This window comes from Mus musculus, chromosome 19, assembly GCF_000001635.26.
Source record: "Mus musculus strain C57BL/6J chromosome 19, GRCm38.p6 C57BL/6J".
NCBI classification, from domain to species: Eukaryota; Metazoa; Chordata; class Mammalia; order Rodentia; family Muridae; genus Mus; species Mus musculus.
In genome coordinates, this window is record NC_000085.6 from 28,885,182 (window position 1) to 28,901,930 (window position 16,749).

The following is a 16,749-nucleotide window of genomic DNA, read 5'->3' on the forward strand; positions in this document are numbered from 1 at the left end:
CTCAGCTTTTTAATGAAATCACTATTTCAAGATGATTTAGAGACTGAAAGGAAGCCCTGTGTTGGAGAAGGCAAAGGTGCAGACCAACACACTAAAGTCCATGAATAACACCCAGAGCCACTAGGCTCTCCCTGCATTTTAAATGTCCCCCTTTCCCTCTCCCACCCTTGGTTGGGAACTCGGCAATGAGCCTGGACAACTTTAAAAAGATGAGCTAAACCTCTCAGAGATCAAGGACGTAGCTTTGAAGAGAGGATTTATTCTATTAGTTTGAGTCCCGTAGTGCTTTTCTCACAAGGAAAGGGGCATAGCCTCTAAAAGCCATAGCCCTTCTGTAGGCATGCCACTTGCACAGTGACAGAATAGCAAGTGACAGATAAATGTCCCCACTTCAGTCTCTTCCTAAGACACTGAGCCCCAGAGTATCAAGCACAAGTGAGCAGGCCATCTGTGCTAGGAGGATTCAGAGCTGTGTAAGTTTGACTATAAGAAACCCCTGCAAAGGAGAGTATAATACTGCAGAGAGTCTCTTCAATGTTCTAAAATTATGGACCAAGAAGACCACTGACTCATTCTGTTTTCAGCTGGCCGGGCCCTGTGTTACATCCACAATATATAAAGTTAAGGCCTAGCCTAATGAAAAAGAGGTTATCGAAATGCTTTGTGGGAATAAGGCAGTATAAGAAGGAATCTTGAGGGAAGGCTAAAAATCAAGAGAGAAGGGAAGGGAATTTAATACAGAAGGGATTGAAAGAAGCAATAGTTACTCAGGATAGAAAGAAGTAAGTCTTCAACTAGAGTTCTAGAAGCATGGGGGAGGGAGGGTAAAGTGGGAAAATGCGCACAAGACTTCCTATAATTCACTAAGGTCCCCGACAAGCCTGCAGAGTCAGGAAGAGAGTTCCAGCAGTGACTTCCACATGCAGTGGTCTCTGCAAATGGACACTTGGAGCAAGCTCCTTGTGTGTTAACAGGGGAGTCAGACGTGGGAGCCACACTGCCTGGCTTTCAACGTGGATTCTGCCATCCACTCTGAAACCTTAGCTACATTGCTGATGCTCAACTGTTAAAAAAAAAAAACAAAACAAAAAAAAAAACATATCCTGGTGCTTTTCATTAACTGTCAAAAGGTTTCTAGAAGGTTTGTGAACTGGCCAGAAATTGCAGTGGTCAGTAATAGGATTCAGCTAACCACATGTGAAGACAGGAAGGCTATCTGTCATTCAAGAAATGCAACCAATAGTAAGAGACTCTGTCCACAGCTTGGAACATTCACTAGCATAGAATGAGTTCTACTTAGAAGTCTTTGCTACCAACTGTATAGAGAGAGCTGCAGAGGGGAAAATACAGTTGTGTTATGAAACAAAAATATCTCACTTAGCTGTATGCTAGCTGTTGCTGTAAAAGCATTTATGTGGATCCTGAGAGAGAACAGCTGAGTTCTTCAGATCCTCTGTACTGTGTTGAAGGCATTCATTCAGTGATAAGCCTTAAGAAGAGCTTGTGGGGTCTTCTGAATAGCTGGCCCCAACCACCGACGCCATTATATTCTGTGATGCTGCAAAAACTCAAACAGCACTAGTCTTGCTGAGGAATCATCTCCTATGTGTGTGCATGTACACATTTGTGTATATAGAGAGTCCACAGGTCAATATTAGGTGCCTTCCTCTATCATTTTACACATGTGTTTTTGGAGACAGGATCCACAACTGAACCTGGAATTTCCCATTTCATCTAGACTGGCTGACCAGCAAGATCCCAGCGCCCTGCTATCTTCCCCACATCATTCTGGGTTATAGACTTATACCATCACACACTTAGCTTTTCCTGTGAGTGCTAAGGATCCAAACTCCTGTCCTTTGGCTTGCATAGCAAGCCCTTTAGCCATTGAACCATCTCCCTGGCTCCCACTTCCTGTTTCCTGATAGGCTTTGAGCCAGACAGCATAGGGCTACAGAGTAGCTCTTCTTTAATGCCATCTGAGGATGAGTTTATTTTGTTAACTTCACAGAATAGTGTAGTTATGTTGCAACCCTTTCAAAGGGAGTTCTTTGTATGTGTGTTCTTAGGAAATATAGATGCCACAGGTGAAGCATATACATTCTAGATGTTCCCTCTGCCTTTTCCTGTCCCAGAATTATTCATCTTGATAGCTGAGATCTCCAGTGCCCTAGATTAACAAAATGTGATTGTCCCCGGCTTTGTTTTCTCTAAAGAATAGAAAAAATTGTTTCATCAGTTTAAAAATGGTAACATGTTTGTTTACTCCTTGTTGCAACCCTAAGAAGTAGCAAAGTGGGCGGGGCTTATCTCCATCTGTAGAGCTCTCTCCAAACCGGAGCTTGGAACAAGATTAAACCATTTTCCCCAAGATCACATAAATCACTGGGCAGCACCTGGAACCGATGAATTCCATTCTAGAACATTCTGCTGCCCAGAAGGCTGGGGTAGACAACCATACTTTCTAAAACACGTACGCGCGCGCGCGCGTGCGTGCGTGTGTGTGTGTGTGTGTGTGTGTGTGTGTGTAAGAGAGAGAGAGAGAGAGAGAGAGAGAGAGAGAGAGAGAGAGAGAGAGAGAGAGAGAGAAACTTTATGGGGCTTATAGCCTAGAGAAAAAGTCAAATGTTAGTGAGTCCATTTATTTTTATTTTTAAGTGATGCCATGCATGGACACCTGGAGATCAGAGAAGGACCCCAAGGAAAGGACTTAAAAACCAGATGAGGAGTGGGGGAGAAGCAGCTGGGGAGGAAGGGAGTGAGTGGAAGCCTTGAGGAGTTTGACCTGAGTTTTTAATAAGAGGCCAGGGGAGGGATGTACCCAGTCCGGCAGGCACACATGCAGGCTGGAGAGATGCCTGTGGGCTCTCACCTTCCAGAGTAAGGATTTTCTATTTTATTTTCAATGCCACTGGGAGATTATACTGGAGTGTGTAATGTTTGATGTTTTAAAGGATGTATCTTAATGATTATGTAGTGGAGGATGGAGGGAGGGAGGACGGATGTGAGTATACCTATGAAGTGTGTTATGTCACTCAGAGACACAAGTCACCAACCACTGATGACACAGTTGTAGACACCAGCTCTATACAGGCCGTGCAAACCCACATTGGTCGGTGTGCTCCTCACTATCAACTTGAACTCCTTCAGTTGAATTCAGGCTTTTAAAGTGCACTGTGTTGAGTAAATCGAGTTTGGGAGCAAAGCCCATGCTTACTTTCGGCTGGTGACAGAGCTAGACTCACCCACAGAGTGGGCTAACTCCTGTGTGACACTGACTTGTGTCCATTCAGAACCCTGAAGCATTAGCATATGCCTGGAGTTTATCTTGACACCTTGACTATATGGTACAGAGACTGTCATGAAAACTTCATTCTCAGGTGGGTGGCTGCTTCATCAGAGACTCTGAGGAGTCGCTTGTCTAGGATGTTTATTTTTAAAGCCTGCTATTGTTTAGCCCACCCTGCTTCCTTTGTAGTGTTGTTATAAAAAGTTCTGATGATTATTCCCCAATGGCTGGATGCCAACATCCCCAGCTCACTCCTCACAGCCTCCTCCTGAGGCAAATAAAGAAAATGCCTTTTTCCTAAAATAAAGAGCCAGCAGGTGACCTGAACTTCTAAGGACAACCTTGAGTTCTGTCCCTGTTTCCAGGCCACAGCCTCAAAACTGTCTCTGACCATGAGGAGTGAGTGATCTAGGCTTGTCTTCTATCCCATTCTAGCATGTCTGTCCTGGTGTCCTTTGCCTAGTGACACCTCCAGCTTTTATGAGGGCTCTGCTCCAGGGCGTCATGAAACGTCTCATTATTAAGCAGTATGGAGAACCTTCTAACCTGCCACAGACCTATCTAGCCTGTTTAAGCCATAGTAAATAAATGTCATGGGAGTGGAAATTACAAAACTAATGTTTGAATGACTCTTATGAACTGGGTGCACAGTAATGAAGAAAATTAAGTTGAGGGACACCAAGAGGCTAAACATGATCTTTTGTGGGCTTTTAAAAATTTTACCGGGCGTGGTGGCGCACGCCTTTAATCCCAGCACTCAGGAGGCAGAGGCAGGCAGATTTCTGAGTTCAAGGCCAGCCTGGTCTACAAAGTGAGCTCCAGGACAGCCAGGGCTATACAGAGAAACCCTGTATAAATTCATTGGCTGCTCTGGGAACTGAACCAGGACACTTTGTGTAGGACCTTTCTAAGGAGCTTGCCTGCTCACCTCTGCAGTGCTCACCCAGTGGACCTTGGAAACAAACTGTGGGTGCTGGGGATGACCTACATAGAACAGTGTGACTCTTCCTGTCACGTGGAAAGCTCAGAGTACAGGCATTCACAGAGAACTTTATTCACTGCATTGCCAATCTAAGGAAGAAAAGGGGTCAGGACTTGAAATAGTAGGGAACCTGTATGCTAGAGAATGTAACTTACTGTCTACTCCCCCCCCCCCCCCCCCGCTGTGATGGCACCGAGAAGAGGCTTCAAGGAGTTTCCTTAATGGAGTTGAGTCTGAAGTTTGTTCCCTTGGCATGGCTAAATGCTCACTTAGTGCTCAACAGTCTGGGAATGTGTAAAGATTGCACTGTGTTGTCTGTACATGGGATGGCCGTCGGTCACATATGGTTATTTGAATAGAGATTAATTTCAATTAAGTATAAAATTCTAATTCGATGCTTCTGTCACTTAGACACCTGTCATGTGTTCGATAGCCAGATGTAGCTTGAGGCTACTTCAGTGGATAACGTAAATGCAGATAATTTCAACACCATAGGAAGGACCACTGTGCAATGCTGGTCTGATATTTTAGAGCACATGGAAAGAGCTGATGTGTCATGATGCCTAAGAACATGGCCTTTGGGGTCAAACCGGAGCTGGGATCCCAGCTCACCACTTACTTAGTACTTAGTGTGTTGGCATGCTGCTCAGCACATAGTATGCCAGCATGCTGCTCAGCACATCTGAGCCAAAGTTTTATCCTCTATAAAAATGGGTCACTAATGCCCACCTCACTGAGTTAAAATGGGAGATATAGGATATCCATGATCAATGTGCGGTCATTGCTCAAGACAGTGTGACCGCCATCTTGTACACATATGAGGAATTCATATTATTCAGACAGACATTTCATAATCATTAAATTCTGTTTTTGTTTTTCTAACAGTTTTGAGGCTATTGTTATTTTCCCTATGTCCCTTCTGTCTATATAGAATAGTCACCAAGTTCCCCCCAAAAGTTTTCCAAAAGCCTGAGTTTGGGTGCTGTGATTCCCTCTCTTTTTTTATGTTACAATGGTAGAGAATAAACCATATAGAAAAGTTGGATGGTTGACTTTTGGCTGAGGCCTATGAGAGGAATGGGAACCAGAGTTCTTCCAAAGGGAGCACAAGAATGGCTGCACCTAGTCTGGATGTATCTGTCTTAAGATATTTCCACCATGAAATCCATGATTCAAAAGCCCTTTGTTGCCAGCTGAGTCCTGAAGTCCAAGCTGAGGCTCTGAACTCATGGTGGTGAGGCTCTGAACCCCTGGGAAGCCGAAACAGACAAAAGGGGAGGGACCAGGGATGAGATGACCCCATCTGGGGGGCATTGGGGGGGGGAGGAGGTTCTGCAAAGACCACAGATGGCCAAGAAGGAAACCTGGTTCAACACAACTCAGTAGCTAATGTTGGTTCAAACTGTCTGTCCCAGAGTAGTTTATTTTAGGCATATTTAAGCATAGCACACTTTTTTTAATTATTATTTTGTTTGTTTCTTTTGTGGGAAGGTGCACAGGTGAAGGGCAGCTACCAAAGGGCAGGGAGATGAATGGAATTGGGGTGCATGATGTGAAATTACGAGTCAATAAAAACTTTTTTTAAGGAACAGTGGTTAGAGTGAGAAATTTTGTCATCCCAACAGCAATGACATCCTTGTAGAGTTTTCCTGTATATCAGATATACCAGGAAATATGAGGCGCACAATCTCCCCGCCACTTAAGAACCTAGATAGGCCTCTCGTGGTGTGAGGGATGCCCCTGATAGCAGCCTGCTGCCTCTCAGCACCAATGCCTTCCCTTTGAAGTTGCCCTGTGACGTTGCCCTGTGACAACCGCTTCCCTTCTCCTGCTGCCCTGGGCTCTAGGCTTCGCACCCACTTGTGGGACGAAGCATGTTAAAATGCAGAATCACTTTCTATGGTGTTCCTTTGGCTTAAAATAGGATTCTCAGCTTGGAAATCAGGCAGGGGAGAATTTGAAACCTCCAAATGACAGCTTGCTGGAAAGTTTCTCAATCTGTCCCATCTCCCTCCCAGAAGCTCAGCTAGAGAACACCAATTGGCTCCACTTGTGTGTCTCTGCTCGAGGGTATGTGTTTCCAACAGAGATGGGTGCCTTCTCCTTTCAATACAGCCATCCTTTCAGACAAACCTCTTAAGACTAGGCAACCTGTGGTTATTTCATTGGTAACTAAGACTGGTTGAAAGTGGATCTTAACAGTGTGTTCATTAAGTCGCTTAACTCTCCAGTGCTTTGGAAATCATTGTATCCTTCCCGTCAGACTTTTGAAGTATCTCACAGTAGCAGACATGTATAATCCATTTGTCCATTTAGGAACAATTTGGAAATCATGAAAGAGTGCAGCTGTCCAGTGGCCATGGACAAACTGGGTACACCTGAAAGCGGGGCTGGAAAGGAAAAAGGACGGAGTTCGAGAGAAGGATGAAGCCAAGGCTCAAAGTTTAATATTCAGCACTGCATTTATATAGGGAGACCCCATCCTTTGTTTCAGCTGGATTATGTTGCAAAACAAGCTCTAAGGGCAGTCTGCTCCTATAGGAAATTGCAAAGGCTGTGAGGCCAGAGACTCCAGCTAGGTTGTGGGTCTATGTAGCATACTCAAGGCTGGGGGAAGGGTACACAAGAGACATGGGAAATATGCTAGGCAGGGTGAATAATCAATTACCATGGTTTATTATTCTATTAGGTTCAGAGACAATGTAAAGATCCAACAAGGAGCAATAAAACATATTATTGTCCAGCCATATGTCACACAATTGTGTATCCAGTGAAAACCATTCCCTTAGTTGACTATAAAATTTCCTATGTTTATAAAACTTTGAGAAGAAAAATTGGGAGATAATATACTAGAATGTTAACTATAGCTAGTGAGATAAAATGTTTGTGGGCAGGGATGGGTGATCCAATATCTAGTACCTTCATAATCAAAGGCAGACATTATCTTTTCAGCTTGAGCCTCCTGATAGAAAAGACAGAGGTGAATGAAATTGTGCGTGAGCGTCAGTGAACAATAAGATAATTAACTTGGCTCAAGATAAATGGTTCCCCAGTACCAAATTCCAAAGGAGGTTTCACTCTGCTCTTGTGTGCTATTGTGTAAAGATCTTAACAAAGTTCTTACATCTCTTGTGGAAGGGGGACTCTTTCTTATGACCAACTGAAATAAGCTGGATAGGCAGTTTGTGCCCCCCACTGGGCTCCCACTTCTGAATTCTTCACTCGTAATTGTGAAGTGTTTGCTGCATCTAATAAGTTGCATCTTGTGACATGCACCTTGTAGCTGCAGAGAAGACACCAGCTTTTTCTTGGGAGAACCTAGAGCTGGAAATCTGCCCTTTTTTACTGTAACTGACTTGATCTATCCCCCATCTCCTTTCAGGTGTCGCTGCACTGGATTCCAATGTGTCTGGGAAGATTGGTCTGCGCGCTGTAGTATATTATTTCTCCACCACCGTCATTGCTGTAATCCTAGGTGATGCTTATTTCTGACTCCTTGGTCCTCTTTGTTTGCAATTGTAACTTTGTGTTCACAAAGTAATTGGGCTATTAGAATGCACTTTTTTTTTTTTTTTTTTTTTTTTTTTTTGCCAGAAAGTAACACTGTCAAATTATCCTGGGCCTTTTCTGCTTTTGAGTCTGCCTAACATCTTTTTTTGTGAACGAAATGCAATACCAACAGAATTTTGACATTTCTGTGCCGTGTTAGTATCTTTGGATAGAAAGAAGTAAGGCTAAGGCCAAGAGTTTACATTATCTTAAGCCAGATAATTAACCTAAAGCAGTAGAATTTAATTAGAAGGCAGTTCCAGAGAGGTTGGACTTTGTTGCATTTCACAGTACTGAAAGCTAACAGCTGGCACCCTTTCCAGGCAGGAGAAGAGGGTGTGCTAATAAGAGGGTGGGTTGTTGTAAAAACTTGCTCCTGCCTTTGTAACCTGTGCAACATTTTTAAAAGGATCCCCAGAATAAGGAGAAAGGAGAGAAGAGTTCCCAGATACTGCAGCCAGCTTGCCCCCTGCATCCCACTTTAATGAACTGATAAGTGGTTGGTTGTGGTACAGTTTCAGAGGTACCCCGCCAAAGGGGAGGTGGGAGCCGAACATGGCTGTAAATCAAAGCCACTTCTTAAAGATCCCTGGGGAAGATAGACATAAAGGGGAAATAGCAAAAAGAAAGCAAGATGATACTTACTGGGAGACCATGATTCATACTCTCATTGCTAATGGAAAAGACCCAGCAGCAGAAGGCTGACCTGTCTACATCCCAAGGTCCTAACCCCTCCTAGTAGCATTCCCTCATCCTGGAGGAGTGAGAAAGAGCTCGAGGATGCTTCTTTGCTCCCCTCCAGTCAAGCCATCTCAGGTACCCAAGTCTCTCCTATAGCTCCCCACTGCTGCTTGTACACCCCCAAGAGATGGGAGCTCAATGCTACCTAGTCTCCAGTTGTGCGCTCAGGTGCTGTAATGTGTGGACAGTTCCCAGCAGCAGGCTAAGCCATGCTTCCCTGAACTCCCATCCTGTGTCTTCATCCCACCCCTTGTGAGAACTTTCCAGATAGTTAAGGCCTGTCTACAGAGGGTTGGTTTTTTTTTTACATGTGACTCTTAGGAGAATGGCCTGTATCTGCAGATAGAAAGAACAGATAGAAACAAATGGCGTGCCTTTATTTCAAATTCCCTATCCCCTGTAGCTGATTTCACAGATTGAAGAATGGGAGGAAGACTCTTCCCATTACGTGGTGTTTCCAGAAGCAATTCTAGGGTATCAGTCCTTCCTTAAAAGGAAAAGCAAGACGACTTCTGTGTTTCATCACTTCCTCCCTGCAGTGGGGTGGGAATAAGGTAGTAATTAAGACTTAGCATCTTGTTGAGAACTTGGGGCCTTCCATGTCACAAGATTGCCTGCATCACCTTGTCATCTGCTTCTCCAAAGGCCACCCAGGGACACCGGATGCCCTCAAAGGTTTTAATTCTCTGGGACTACTGTTCTTGGTTACAGGTATTGTGTTAGTTGTGAGTATCAAGCCTGGTGTCACTCAGAAAGTGAATGACATCAACAGGACGGGTAAAACCCCTGAAGTCAGCACCATGGATGCCATGTTGGACCTGATCAGGTGAGTCTTGCCTGTGGGTGACTTTCTGGATGCACCATCTGTATGGTTGCACAAGGCCCCATGGGTGACTTAATGCTCTGATGTCTTAACATCTGTATGTGCATGTTAAATAAGTGCATGTGTAGTGTACATATGTGGAGGTCAGAAGACAACTTCAGCTGTTAGTTCTTTGGCCTTATTTGAGACATCTTTTTGTTGGCTCTGTGCTGTGTATGCCAGGGTAGCTGGCCCTCAAGCCTCTGAAGACTCTCCTGTATCTGTCTCCGTTTTTACCATATAAGCACTGAGATTATAAATATGTATTTCTGTGTCCACCTTTACATAAGTTCATGGGGATTTGAACTCAGATCCTTACATGTGTGCAACAAGCATTTTATACCCACTTAACCATCCCCCCAATCCAATGTCTTAACATTTTTAATAATTTATAAATTATCATGCATCTCATTTTGCCATAAATCCTATACATCACATAGCCAGGACTCTCTATTTGCCAAACATGGCTCAGAGAGTAATGGTTCAAACAGGATCCAGTGTAGGACTTAGGATGGACAGAGATGCAGGAAATGCGTTTGTTACATAAAGACACTGGGCAGAAGTGGGTGGTCAGTTCTGCAGGTTACTTGAAGAAATTCATGTTTTTATTGTTACAGAGAATCCCTCTTTTCTAAAGTGGTCAGCTCTACAAACAATGAGCAAATTAATTAAAAGTATCAATTCAAGCAGAAACAAATGTTAAAAAAAAAAGCTGTTACAGAATATGTATATATTGGGTAGTTTGGCAATGTTGTCTCTGCACATGACAGCCTGCTGTAGTCTCACATCACTTCTGCAGAATTTGCTGGCTTATAAATGCATCATTAGAATCACTAGGTTCCATTTCCATAGAGTGGAACAACCAAGACATAAGGAATCGCCAAGAAAGCCAATGAAGTACTTACAGTGAGGTACTTACAACGAAGTACTTACAATGAAGTACTTAGTAATTTTCATTGTGTTTCAGCTGTGCTCCCATACCTAACTAATCAGGAGAGAATGTCTTGGGGCTCCTGAGTCTCCAAGGCATGTAATTTAGTTATTTATAGGATTCATGTTTTTCTCACACTGGGATTTCATTGGTTTACATATTTAATTTGGGAACTATGTTAGAATTGCAACTGGAGTTAAGGATTCAAGGACAGATACAAAAGTGGAAGGATAGAGAAAATCGAATAACTGTCTCAGCTGTGAGTGAGTGTCCATCTGCCTGTGCAGGACTTCCCTGAGAACAGCTAGGATGCCACTTACGGAGTCTGTTAAGTGGAGTTGATGAGGAAGACTTCTGTTAAATGATGGTTGACTAGAAGGAACTCAGGAAGAAAGAGATCAATCTTGATGCAAGGGGTGCCCTGCAAAGCGGACGCCAGATGAGAAACAGAACCCGTGCTATGCTAGTCTCAGTCCTATTGACATATAGAACTTAACAACCCAAAGCATGCTTCCCTGATATAAGCCTGTTTTCCGTGTCTCCAACAGGAACATGTTCCCTGAGAATCTGGTCCAAGCCTGTTTTCAGCAGGTAACATCAATGGCTTTGGTCCTAAGTTGCTCCTTTGTTCCTATGACCCACTGTGACTTCATTTTCAGCTATGACACAAGAAATGGAAGTAGCCCATCAAAACCAACAGCACCCGTGCACAGTGGGGTTTCTGATGACTCCTGCCTTTGGGGCTGTAGTGAATGTAGGCCATGACTGACAGTACTGGCTTCTCACCTAATACTCTCCCTCAGACAGAGAAAAGCAAGAACCAGCCACCATGTTCTACTTTATTTATTTGTATTTTGGAGAGCCATGTTATATTTATAAAGAACTCAGACTCTCTGCACATGCAAAGCAATGGAGAGAAGAGCTCTCCATCTCTTCTTCCCATGCCTCTCTAGGTGACCTTCTATGTCTAACATGGTGGCCAGCCCATCCAGAACTGGGTCTTGTCCTTAACCAGTAGATGCCCAGTGCTAGTGTTCTGCAGGAAAGGCATGGGTGTATCAGATGTCTTTTTTCATGAATGTTCACCATTGTCTTTGCTCCACTGAAAATTCCTTTTCTGTTAATCTGGGCTCCTTAAAACAGCTGAGTCGCTCACAAACTGCTGTATTTATTTGCATAAATTACATGGACAGAGACCTCTATATATACCAATAAAACTGGCAATCACATTGCTCTCCACAGCCCCCACCAGAAACAGAACCACCTCTATTTATGAGGTGCCTCTGGAGCTCAGCCACAGTAGCCATTTGTAGAGTTCAGAATTGGCAGAGATTCTGTGTGGGGGGCAGTTCTTTCTAGTATCATACTATAGTGGCTTTTTCTCAATCCACCATGATTGAAGCCTCACAGAACCAAACAGGGCTGAAGGGAGAGATTCAACAGAACTCTCTCTCTCTCTCTCTCTCTTTCTCTCTCTCTCACTGAATAGCTGGAGGAACTGCTGATTTGGGCACAGCCACCCAGTTACACCTTTCTCGGAATGTATTAGTCATCTTGACTATTTTTATCAAAGCACTAAGGTTATTTTTCCAGATGAAAAATGATCAGTTTATAAAAACTAAAAATGATTGACAGGAATCTCCCTGGCTGTGGGAGCGCCTACAGATAAATCCTGCTTGCTTTCACAGTATTTCTCCATCCATTTCCCCTGCCATGAAAGCATGAGAACGGTCTGGTATTACTGAATGGCAGTTGAGGGAGTCGGGAGTTTGGATTTTTAGATCCCAATTAGTCCCAATGCCTTCTGGGGAGGAGCCACAAAAGCTGGAAGCAACAGAAAGAAGCGCCATCAGTAGAACCCTTGGGTGTCAGTTATTTGGCTAAAATAACATCCGTGTGGTAGAGCCTTGGATGCTGAAAAAAAAAAGTCTCCTTTTTTACTTTGTGTGCCTGTTTTTCTCCCGTGTGCAGTACAAAACCAAGCGGGAAGAGGTGAAGCCTGTGGGCGATCCTGGGGGGAACGCAACGGAGGTGTCTGTCACCACAGCCATGACAACAATGTCTGAGGTACCGTCTGCCACCCACACCCCTCCCCATCATGCATGTGCCAGTTCTTCAGTGGTAGGAGAGAAAGATGGTCAGTCTTCAGGATGCACGGAATCCACATTTCTGAGTCTACCCCTCTTCCAGACATGCCTGTAGCCCTAAAATCAGCCCTTGTAATCTTTCACAGCTCCGCAGGGGTGGCACGGAGCTGAGTCACCCTCAGTATCTCAGTTCCAAACTGAGGCTATAATACATCTCTCCATTTGAGTTTTCATTCAGTAAACAGACATCCATCTCAGTCTGTGTTTCTTTCCACTCTTAATTTCCTTTTGTGTGTTTTCTTGGTGATTTGGTTTTCTATTTTTGTTTATATTTTATTTTGTCCTGTGCTACACTGAGGGTCTCTTTCATTTGCTCTTTATGTTTGTGGGTGGGTGGTGAACAGTACTGGGGATTGAACCCTGGGCCTCCATGCCAAGCAAGTACCCTTGAGCTATCTCCTCCCTCTCCCTCTCCCTCCCCCCTCCCCTCCCCCTCCATCCCCTCTTCCTCTCCCCCTCCCCTCTCCCTTTCCTCCTCCTCCCCTCTCCCCCTCTCCCTCTCTCCCTCTCTCACCCTTTCTGTCTCTCCCTCCCCCTCTCCACTTCTCCTCTCCCCCTCCCCTTTCCCTTCTCCCCCCCCCCCCACGTGCATCATAATACTTTCTGAAGCTATGGGCCCTCTCATACTGCCGTGCACTTTGCACACACACACACACACACGAGTGGATAATAATGACTGAAGCTATGGGCCCTCTCACACTCTCGTGCACTTTGCTCAGAGTCACCCCTATTGTTTTCTCTGTTCTGCTCTGCCCTCCCTAAGAACCCATCTACAGTCATATTATATACACATTTGTATACGGGTGTGACTCTACCACTAATCTAAGACCCAGCCCCAAAGACTTTTCTATCTAGAGTCCATATATAAGAAAAAATGCAATAGTTATGAATCTGGCCCGTTATGCGTCAGTTCCAGCTATAACCTTTTTTCCCTGCTAATGATAGAATTTCACTCATCCTGATGGCTAAATCAGACACCACATTTTCTCTATCTGCCATTCACCTGTCAGTGGGCACCTAAGCCATACATGTCTATGCTGTGTGGACAGTGCTGTGATGCACATGAATGTATAGGTGTCTCTGCGCTGTGGGGATGAGTGTGCACCTCCGAGTGGTACTGCTAGATCACATCTGGACCCTTGCTGGCGCTTATTTTCATGATGACTGAGGTTGGATAGAATCTCGGTGGACTTTTAATTTGTATTTCCCTGATGGTGAAGGATATTGTACGTTTTTCATATATTTATGGGCTATCTGTTGATTTGACTATATAAAATGGACAGAAGCATATTAGCAAAATGCTCTATCATGTTTCTAAGTACAAGAATGCTGTGATGCACTTTGCAGAAAAAAATATATCTGTTAAAAAGCTTTATTCGGGCATGTTGTAGTCCTGCTAGCTATGAACTCCATGCTAGTGAATCAACAGTGAAAGCCAGATGTCTCTAAATAGAAACACACACTAAGCAATGCCATGCCCTGATTGCTTGATATGAACAATGTGGCAAGGCATGTATACTTCTCCATGCTGACATGGTGTTCATGGGAACTGTATGGAACAAGAGTACCAGGAATAGAGCATCACAGAGTGGACACGGTGAGCCTGAGCTACTCCAAATGCTTGGGTACCTTGGGGACTGCCTGATGATTACAAGGCTATCAACACAGAATACAACCCCGAACCTCTCTGCCTGTATGTGATTCTGAGTCCAGACCGTCTTGGACTTCAGAAGAGCCCACAGCATGTGTTCTTGGTAGCAGACCGCTTCTCTGAATGGGGTCCAGTATCACACCAGAGTCAAGCACCTCCAGTGTTTCTTCAGCAAACTCAGGAATGTTCTGCTGAGTAAGAAACACAGCGGCCAGTCATCCCCATTCGTAGATTTTGTCACCAGAGGAGTAGACCATAAAAAAATCAATAGGCTTTGAGAGCTATGGCTATTTCACACTGTGAAATTGGAGAATCTCATTTGTGGACCTGAGGTGGCACTTTGTAGTAGGCCCACAGTAGACTTCTGAATGGTCTAGAAGGAAATAATTGTTCTGGGTCTGAGGGGGAGGGGAAGTGGGGAGAGAAAGGGAGGCGAGAGAAATGGAGGGAGATATTAAATGATTGATTTATGGAAAAGAATATTCAGTCAATTTAGTAATTAAAGCTGGGTTGATGGGACAAGCTTGTAATCCTGGCACTTGAGAGGTTAAGGCAAGATCATGAGTTTGAAGCCACCATGGGCTACTGATGGCTTTGTGGGCTAAAAGCACTTGCTGCTTTTCAAGAGGATCTGGGTTTGGTTCCTAGCACCTACACTGGGTAGCTCATGACTATCTGTATTGTAGCTCCAGGAAATCTGATATCCTCTTCTGGCCTCGTGGGCATCCCCATATACACAACACACACACAAATACACACACAATAATAATAATGATAATGATAATAATAATAACAGTAACAAATAAGTGCATAAATGAAACTTAAATTCAAGATAGGCTATCATTGGCTCCCTGCTCCCTACTGCAAAAAAAACAAAAAAAAAAAACAAAAAAAAAAAACAAACCCTTAATTTCTCCCAAATATAGCCATGGGTTCTCTGTTACGAGGCTTCTTCAGTTTTACAGCTTGCCTCCCAGGGTGAGGGGCTCTCCTCTACCCAGATCCACCTTTCACTTGCTTCTTATTCCCGTCTTTTGACAAGGTTCCACAGAGTGCTCTGCGCACCCTCCATGTGGGGATTGCTGCTGCACACTGGAAGTAGAACAGCAGAAGACAGATATGATATCTGTCCTCAGGCAGGGAGTGGTGCATGTCATCATCACAGAGGCCATGTTGCTTTGGGAGCATGTGAGGGCCACTAAGGATAAGGAAGGACTCATTGAAGCAGGTTACAGGAAGAGGCCCAGCGCATCACAACCTCTGCCTTTGGTGTGCATCTTTCTCGGGCATGCTTTGTCTCCTGGGTATCTACCCCTCACCTAGTTTTCCCTAATTTCACAGACATTCATGTCCTAGAATGTATGTACATACATTCATGCATAGAGAGGCTATGAGTTGATTACCTATAGTCTCAGCATTGGCTCGGGTTTCTCCTAGCTGGTCCTGTCTCTCCAGCTACATTTTAAGACCTTACACCATAGCCTGTGCAGTTAGAACATTCTAGCTGTTCCATAAACATTTTTTTTCATAAATGAGAAGTGACTGGTACCCCAGTGACTCATCAGCATAATTCTTTATAGACCTGGCCTATCCTACAGAGATTATGCTTACCCCTTAGTAAATTGCATGCTATTTTTTGATCAGAATGAAGTGATGAAATGATTCATACTATCAGATGTCTGGCTAGTTTTCATCTCTTTAAAATCCCATTGGTCACATGAGACCCAAGGCAGCAATGACTGTCCCTCAGCTTCCTTATCGGGAAGGACCAGATGGTATAATGTCCTCTGAATGTTCACGCTGGTAAACACCATGTAGTTCTTGCATTGTTAATTTCTATCTTTTTAAAAAGAAGCTTCCAAATGTCGCTAGTGGTTAACCCTGAAAAATGCCTCGATTATAAAATTCATAAAAACGTGCGACACCGCAGCATTGGGATTTTTCAAAAGACATGTTCATGGAGGAGCTTGTTAAGGAGACAAAGCCCCATAAACCTCAGTGGTGGGGGACAAAGTGTTTCCCATGCAGACTTCCCTCGCTGTCGTTTTACTTCTCAGAACTCTGACTCCCACCATGCTTCAGTACGTTTCCTTGGGTTTGATCCACAGAACAAGACAAAGGAATACAAGATCGTGGGCCTGTACTCAGACGGCATCAATGTCCTGGGCTTGATTATCTTCTGCCTCGTCTTTGGCCTTGTCATTGGGAAAATGGGAGAAAAGGGGCAGATTCTGGTGGACTTCTTCAATGCCTTGAGTGACGCCACCATGAAAATCGTCCAGATCATCATGTGGTGAGCAGTGCTGACTAACGCCGTATCGTTCCCACAGATAATGCCTTCTCAGACCTGGGAAGAGGAGGCTTATGCTCCTATGTGGGTCCTTCCTAGAGAAGGCAGACATTTAAAATCAAGATTGGGGGCATTACCCAATTTCACAACCTCCTCAGCAATTAATCTAGACCTAAAAGTCTGTCAGCCATTGTCTCTTGCCCAGAATCCTGGAGAGCATCTTGCACCTACCCAGCCTTCCTGTCAGTAGGGATATCAGAAAGTACTGGAGTACCTGAACACGAAGTGCTTCTTCTTAGGCCCGAGG

General features: G+C 44.2%; 1 protein-coding gene across 1 annotated transcript in view; it reads left to right on the top strand.

The window, feature by feature from the left end:
* Slc1a1 (solute carrier family 1 (neuronal/epithelial high affinity glutamate transporter, system Xag), member 1) overlaps window positions 1-16,749 on the top strand; it is a 78,826-nt gene that overhangs the window by 50,047 nt on the left and 12,030 nt on the right. Inside the window, exons 3-7 of the mRNA NM_009199.3 lie at window positions 7,654-7,746; window positions 9,273-9,387; window positions 10,903-10,945; window positions 12,326-12,421; window positions 16,261-16,445. Of these exons, the coding sequence (NP_033225.1) occupies window positions 7,654-7,746; window positions 9,273-9,387; window positions 10,903-10,945; window positions 12,326-12,421; window positions 16,261-16,445 (532 nt within the window). The remainder of the gene's footprint in view (window positions 1-7,653; window positions 7,747-9,272; window positions 9,388-10,902; window positions 10,946-12,325; window positions 12,422-16,260; window positions 16,446-16,749) is intronic.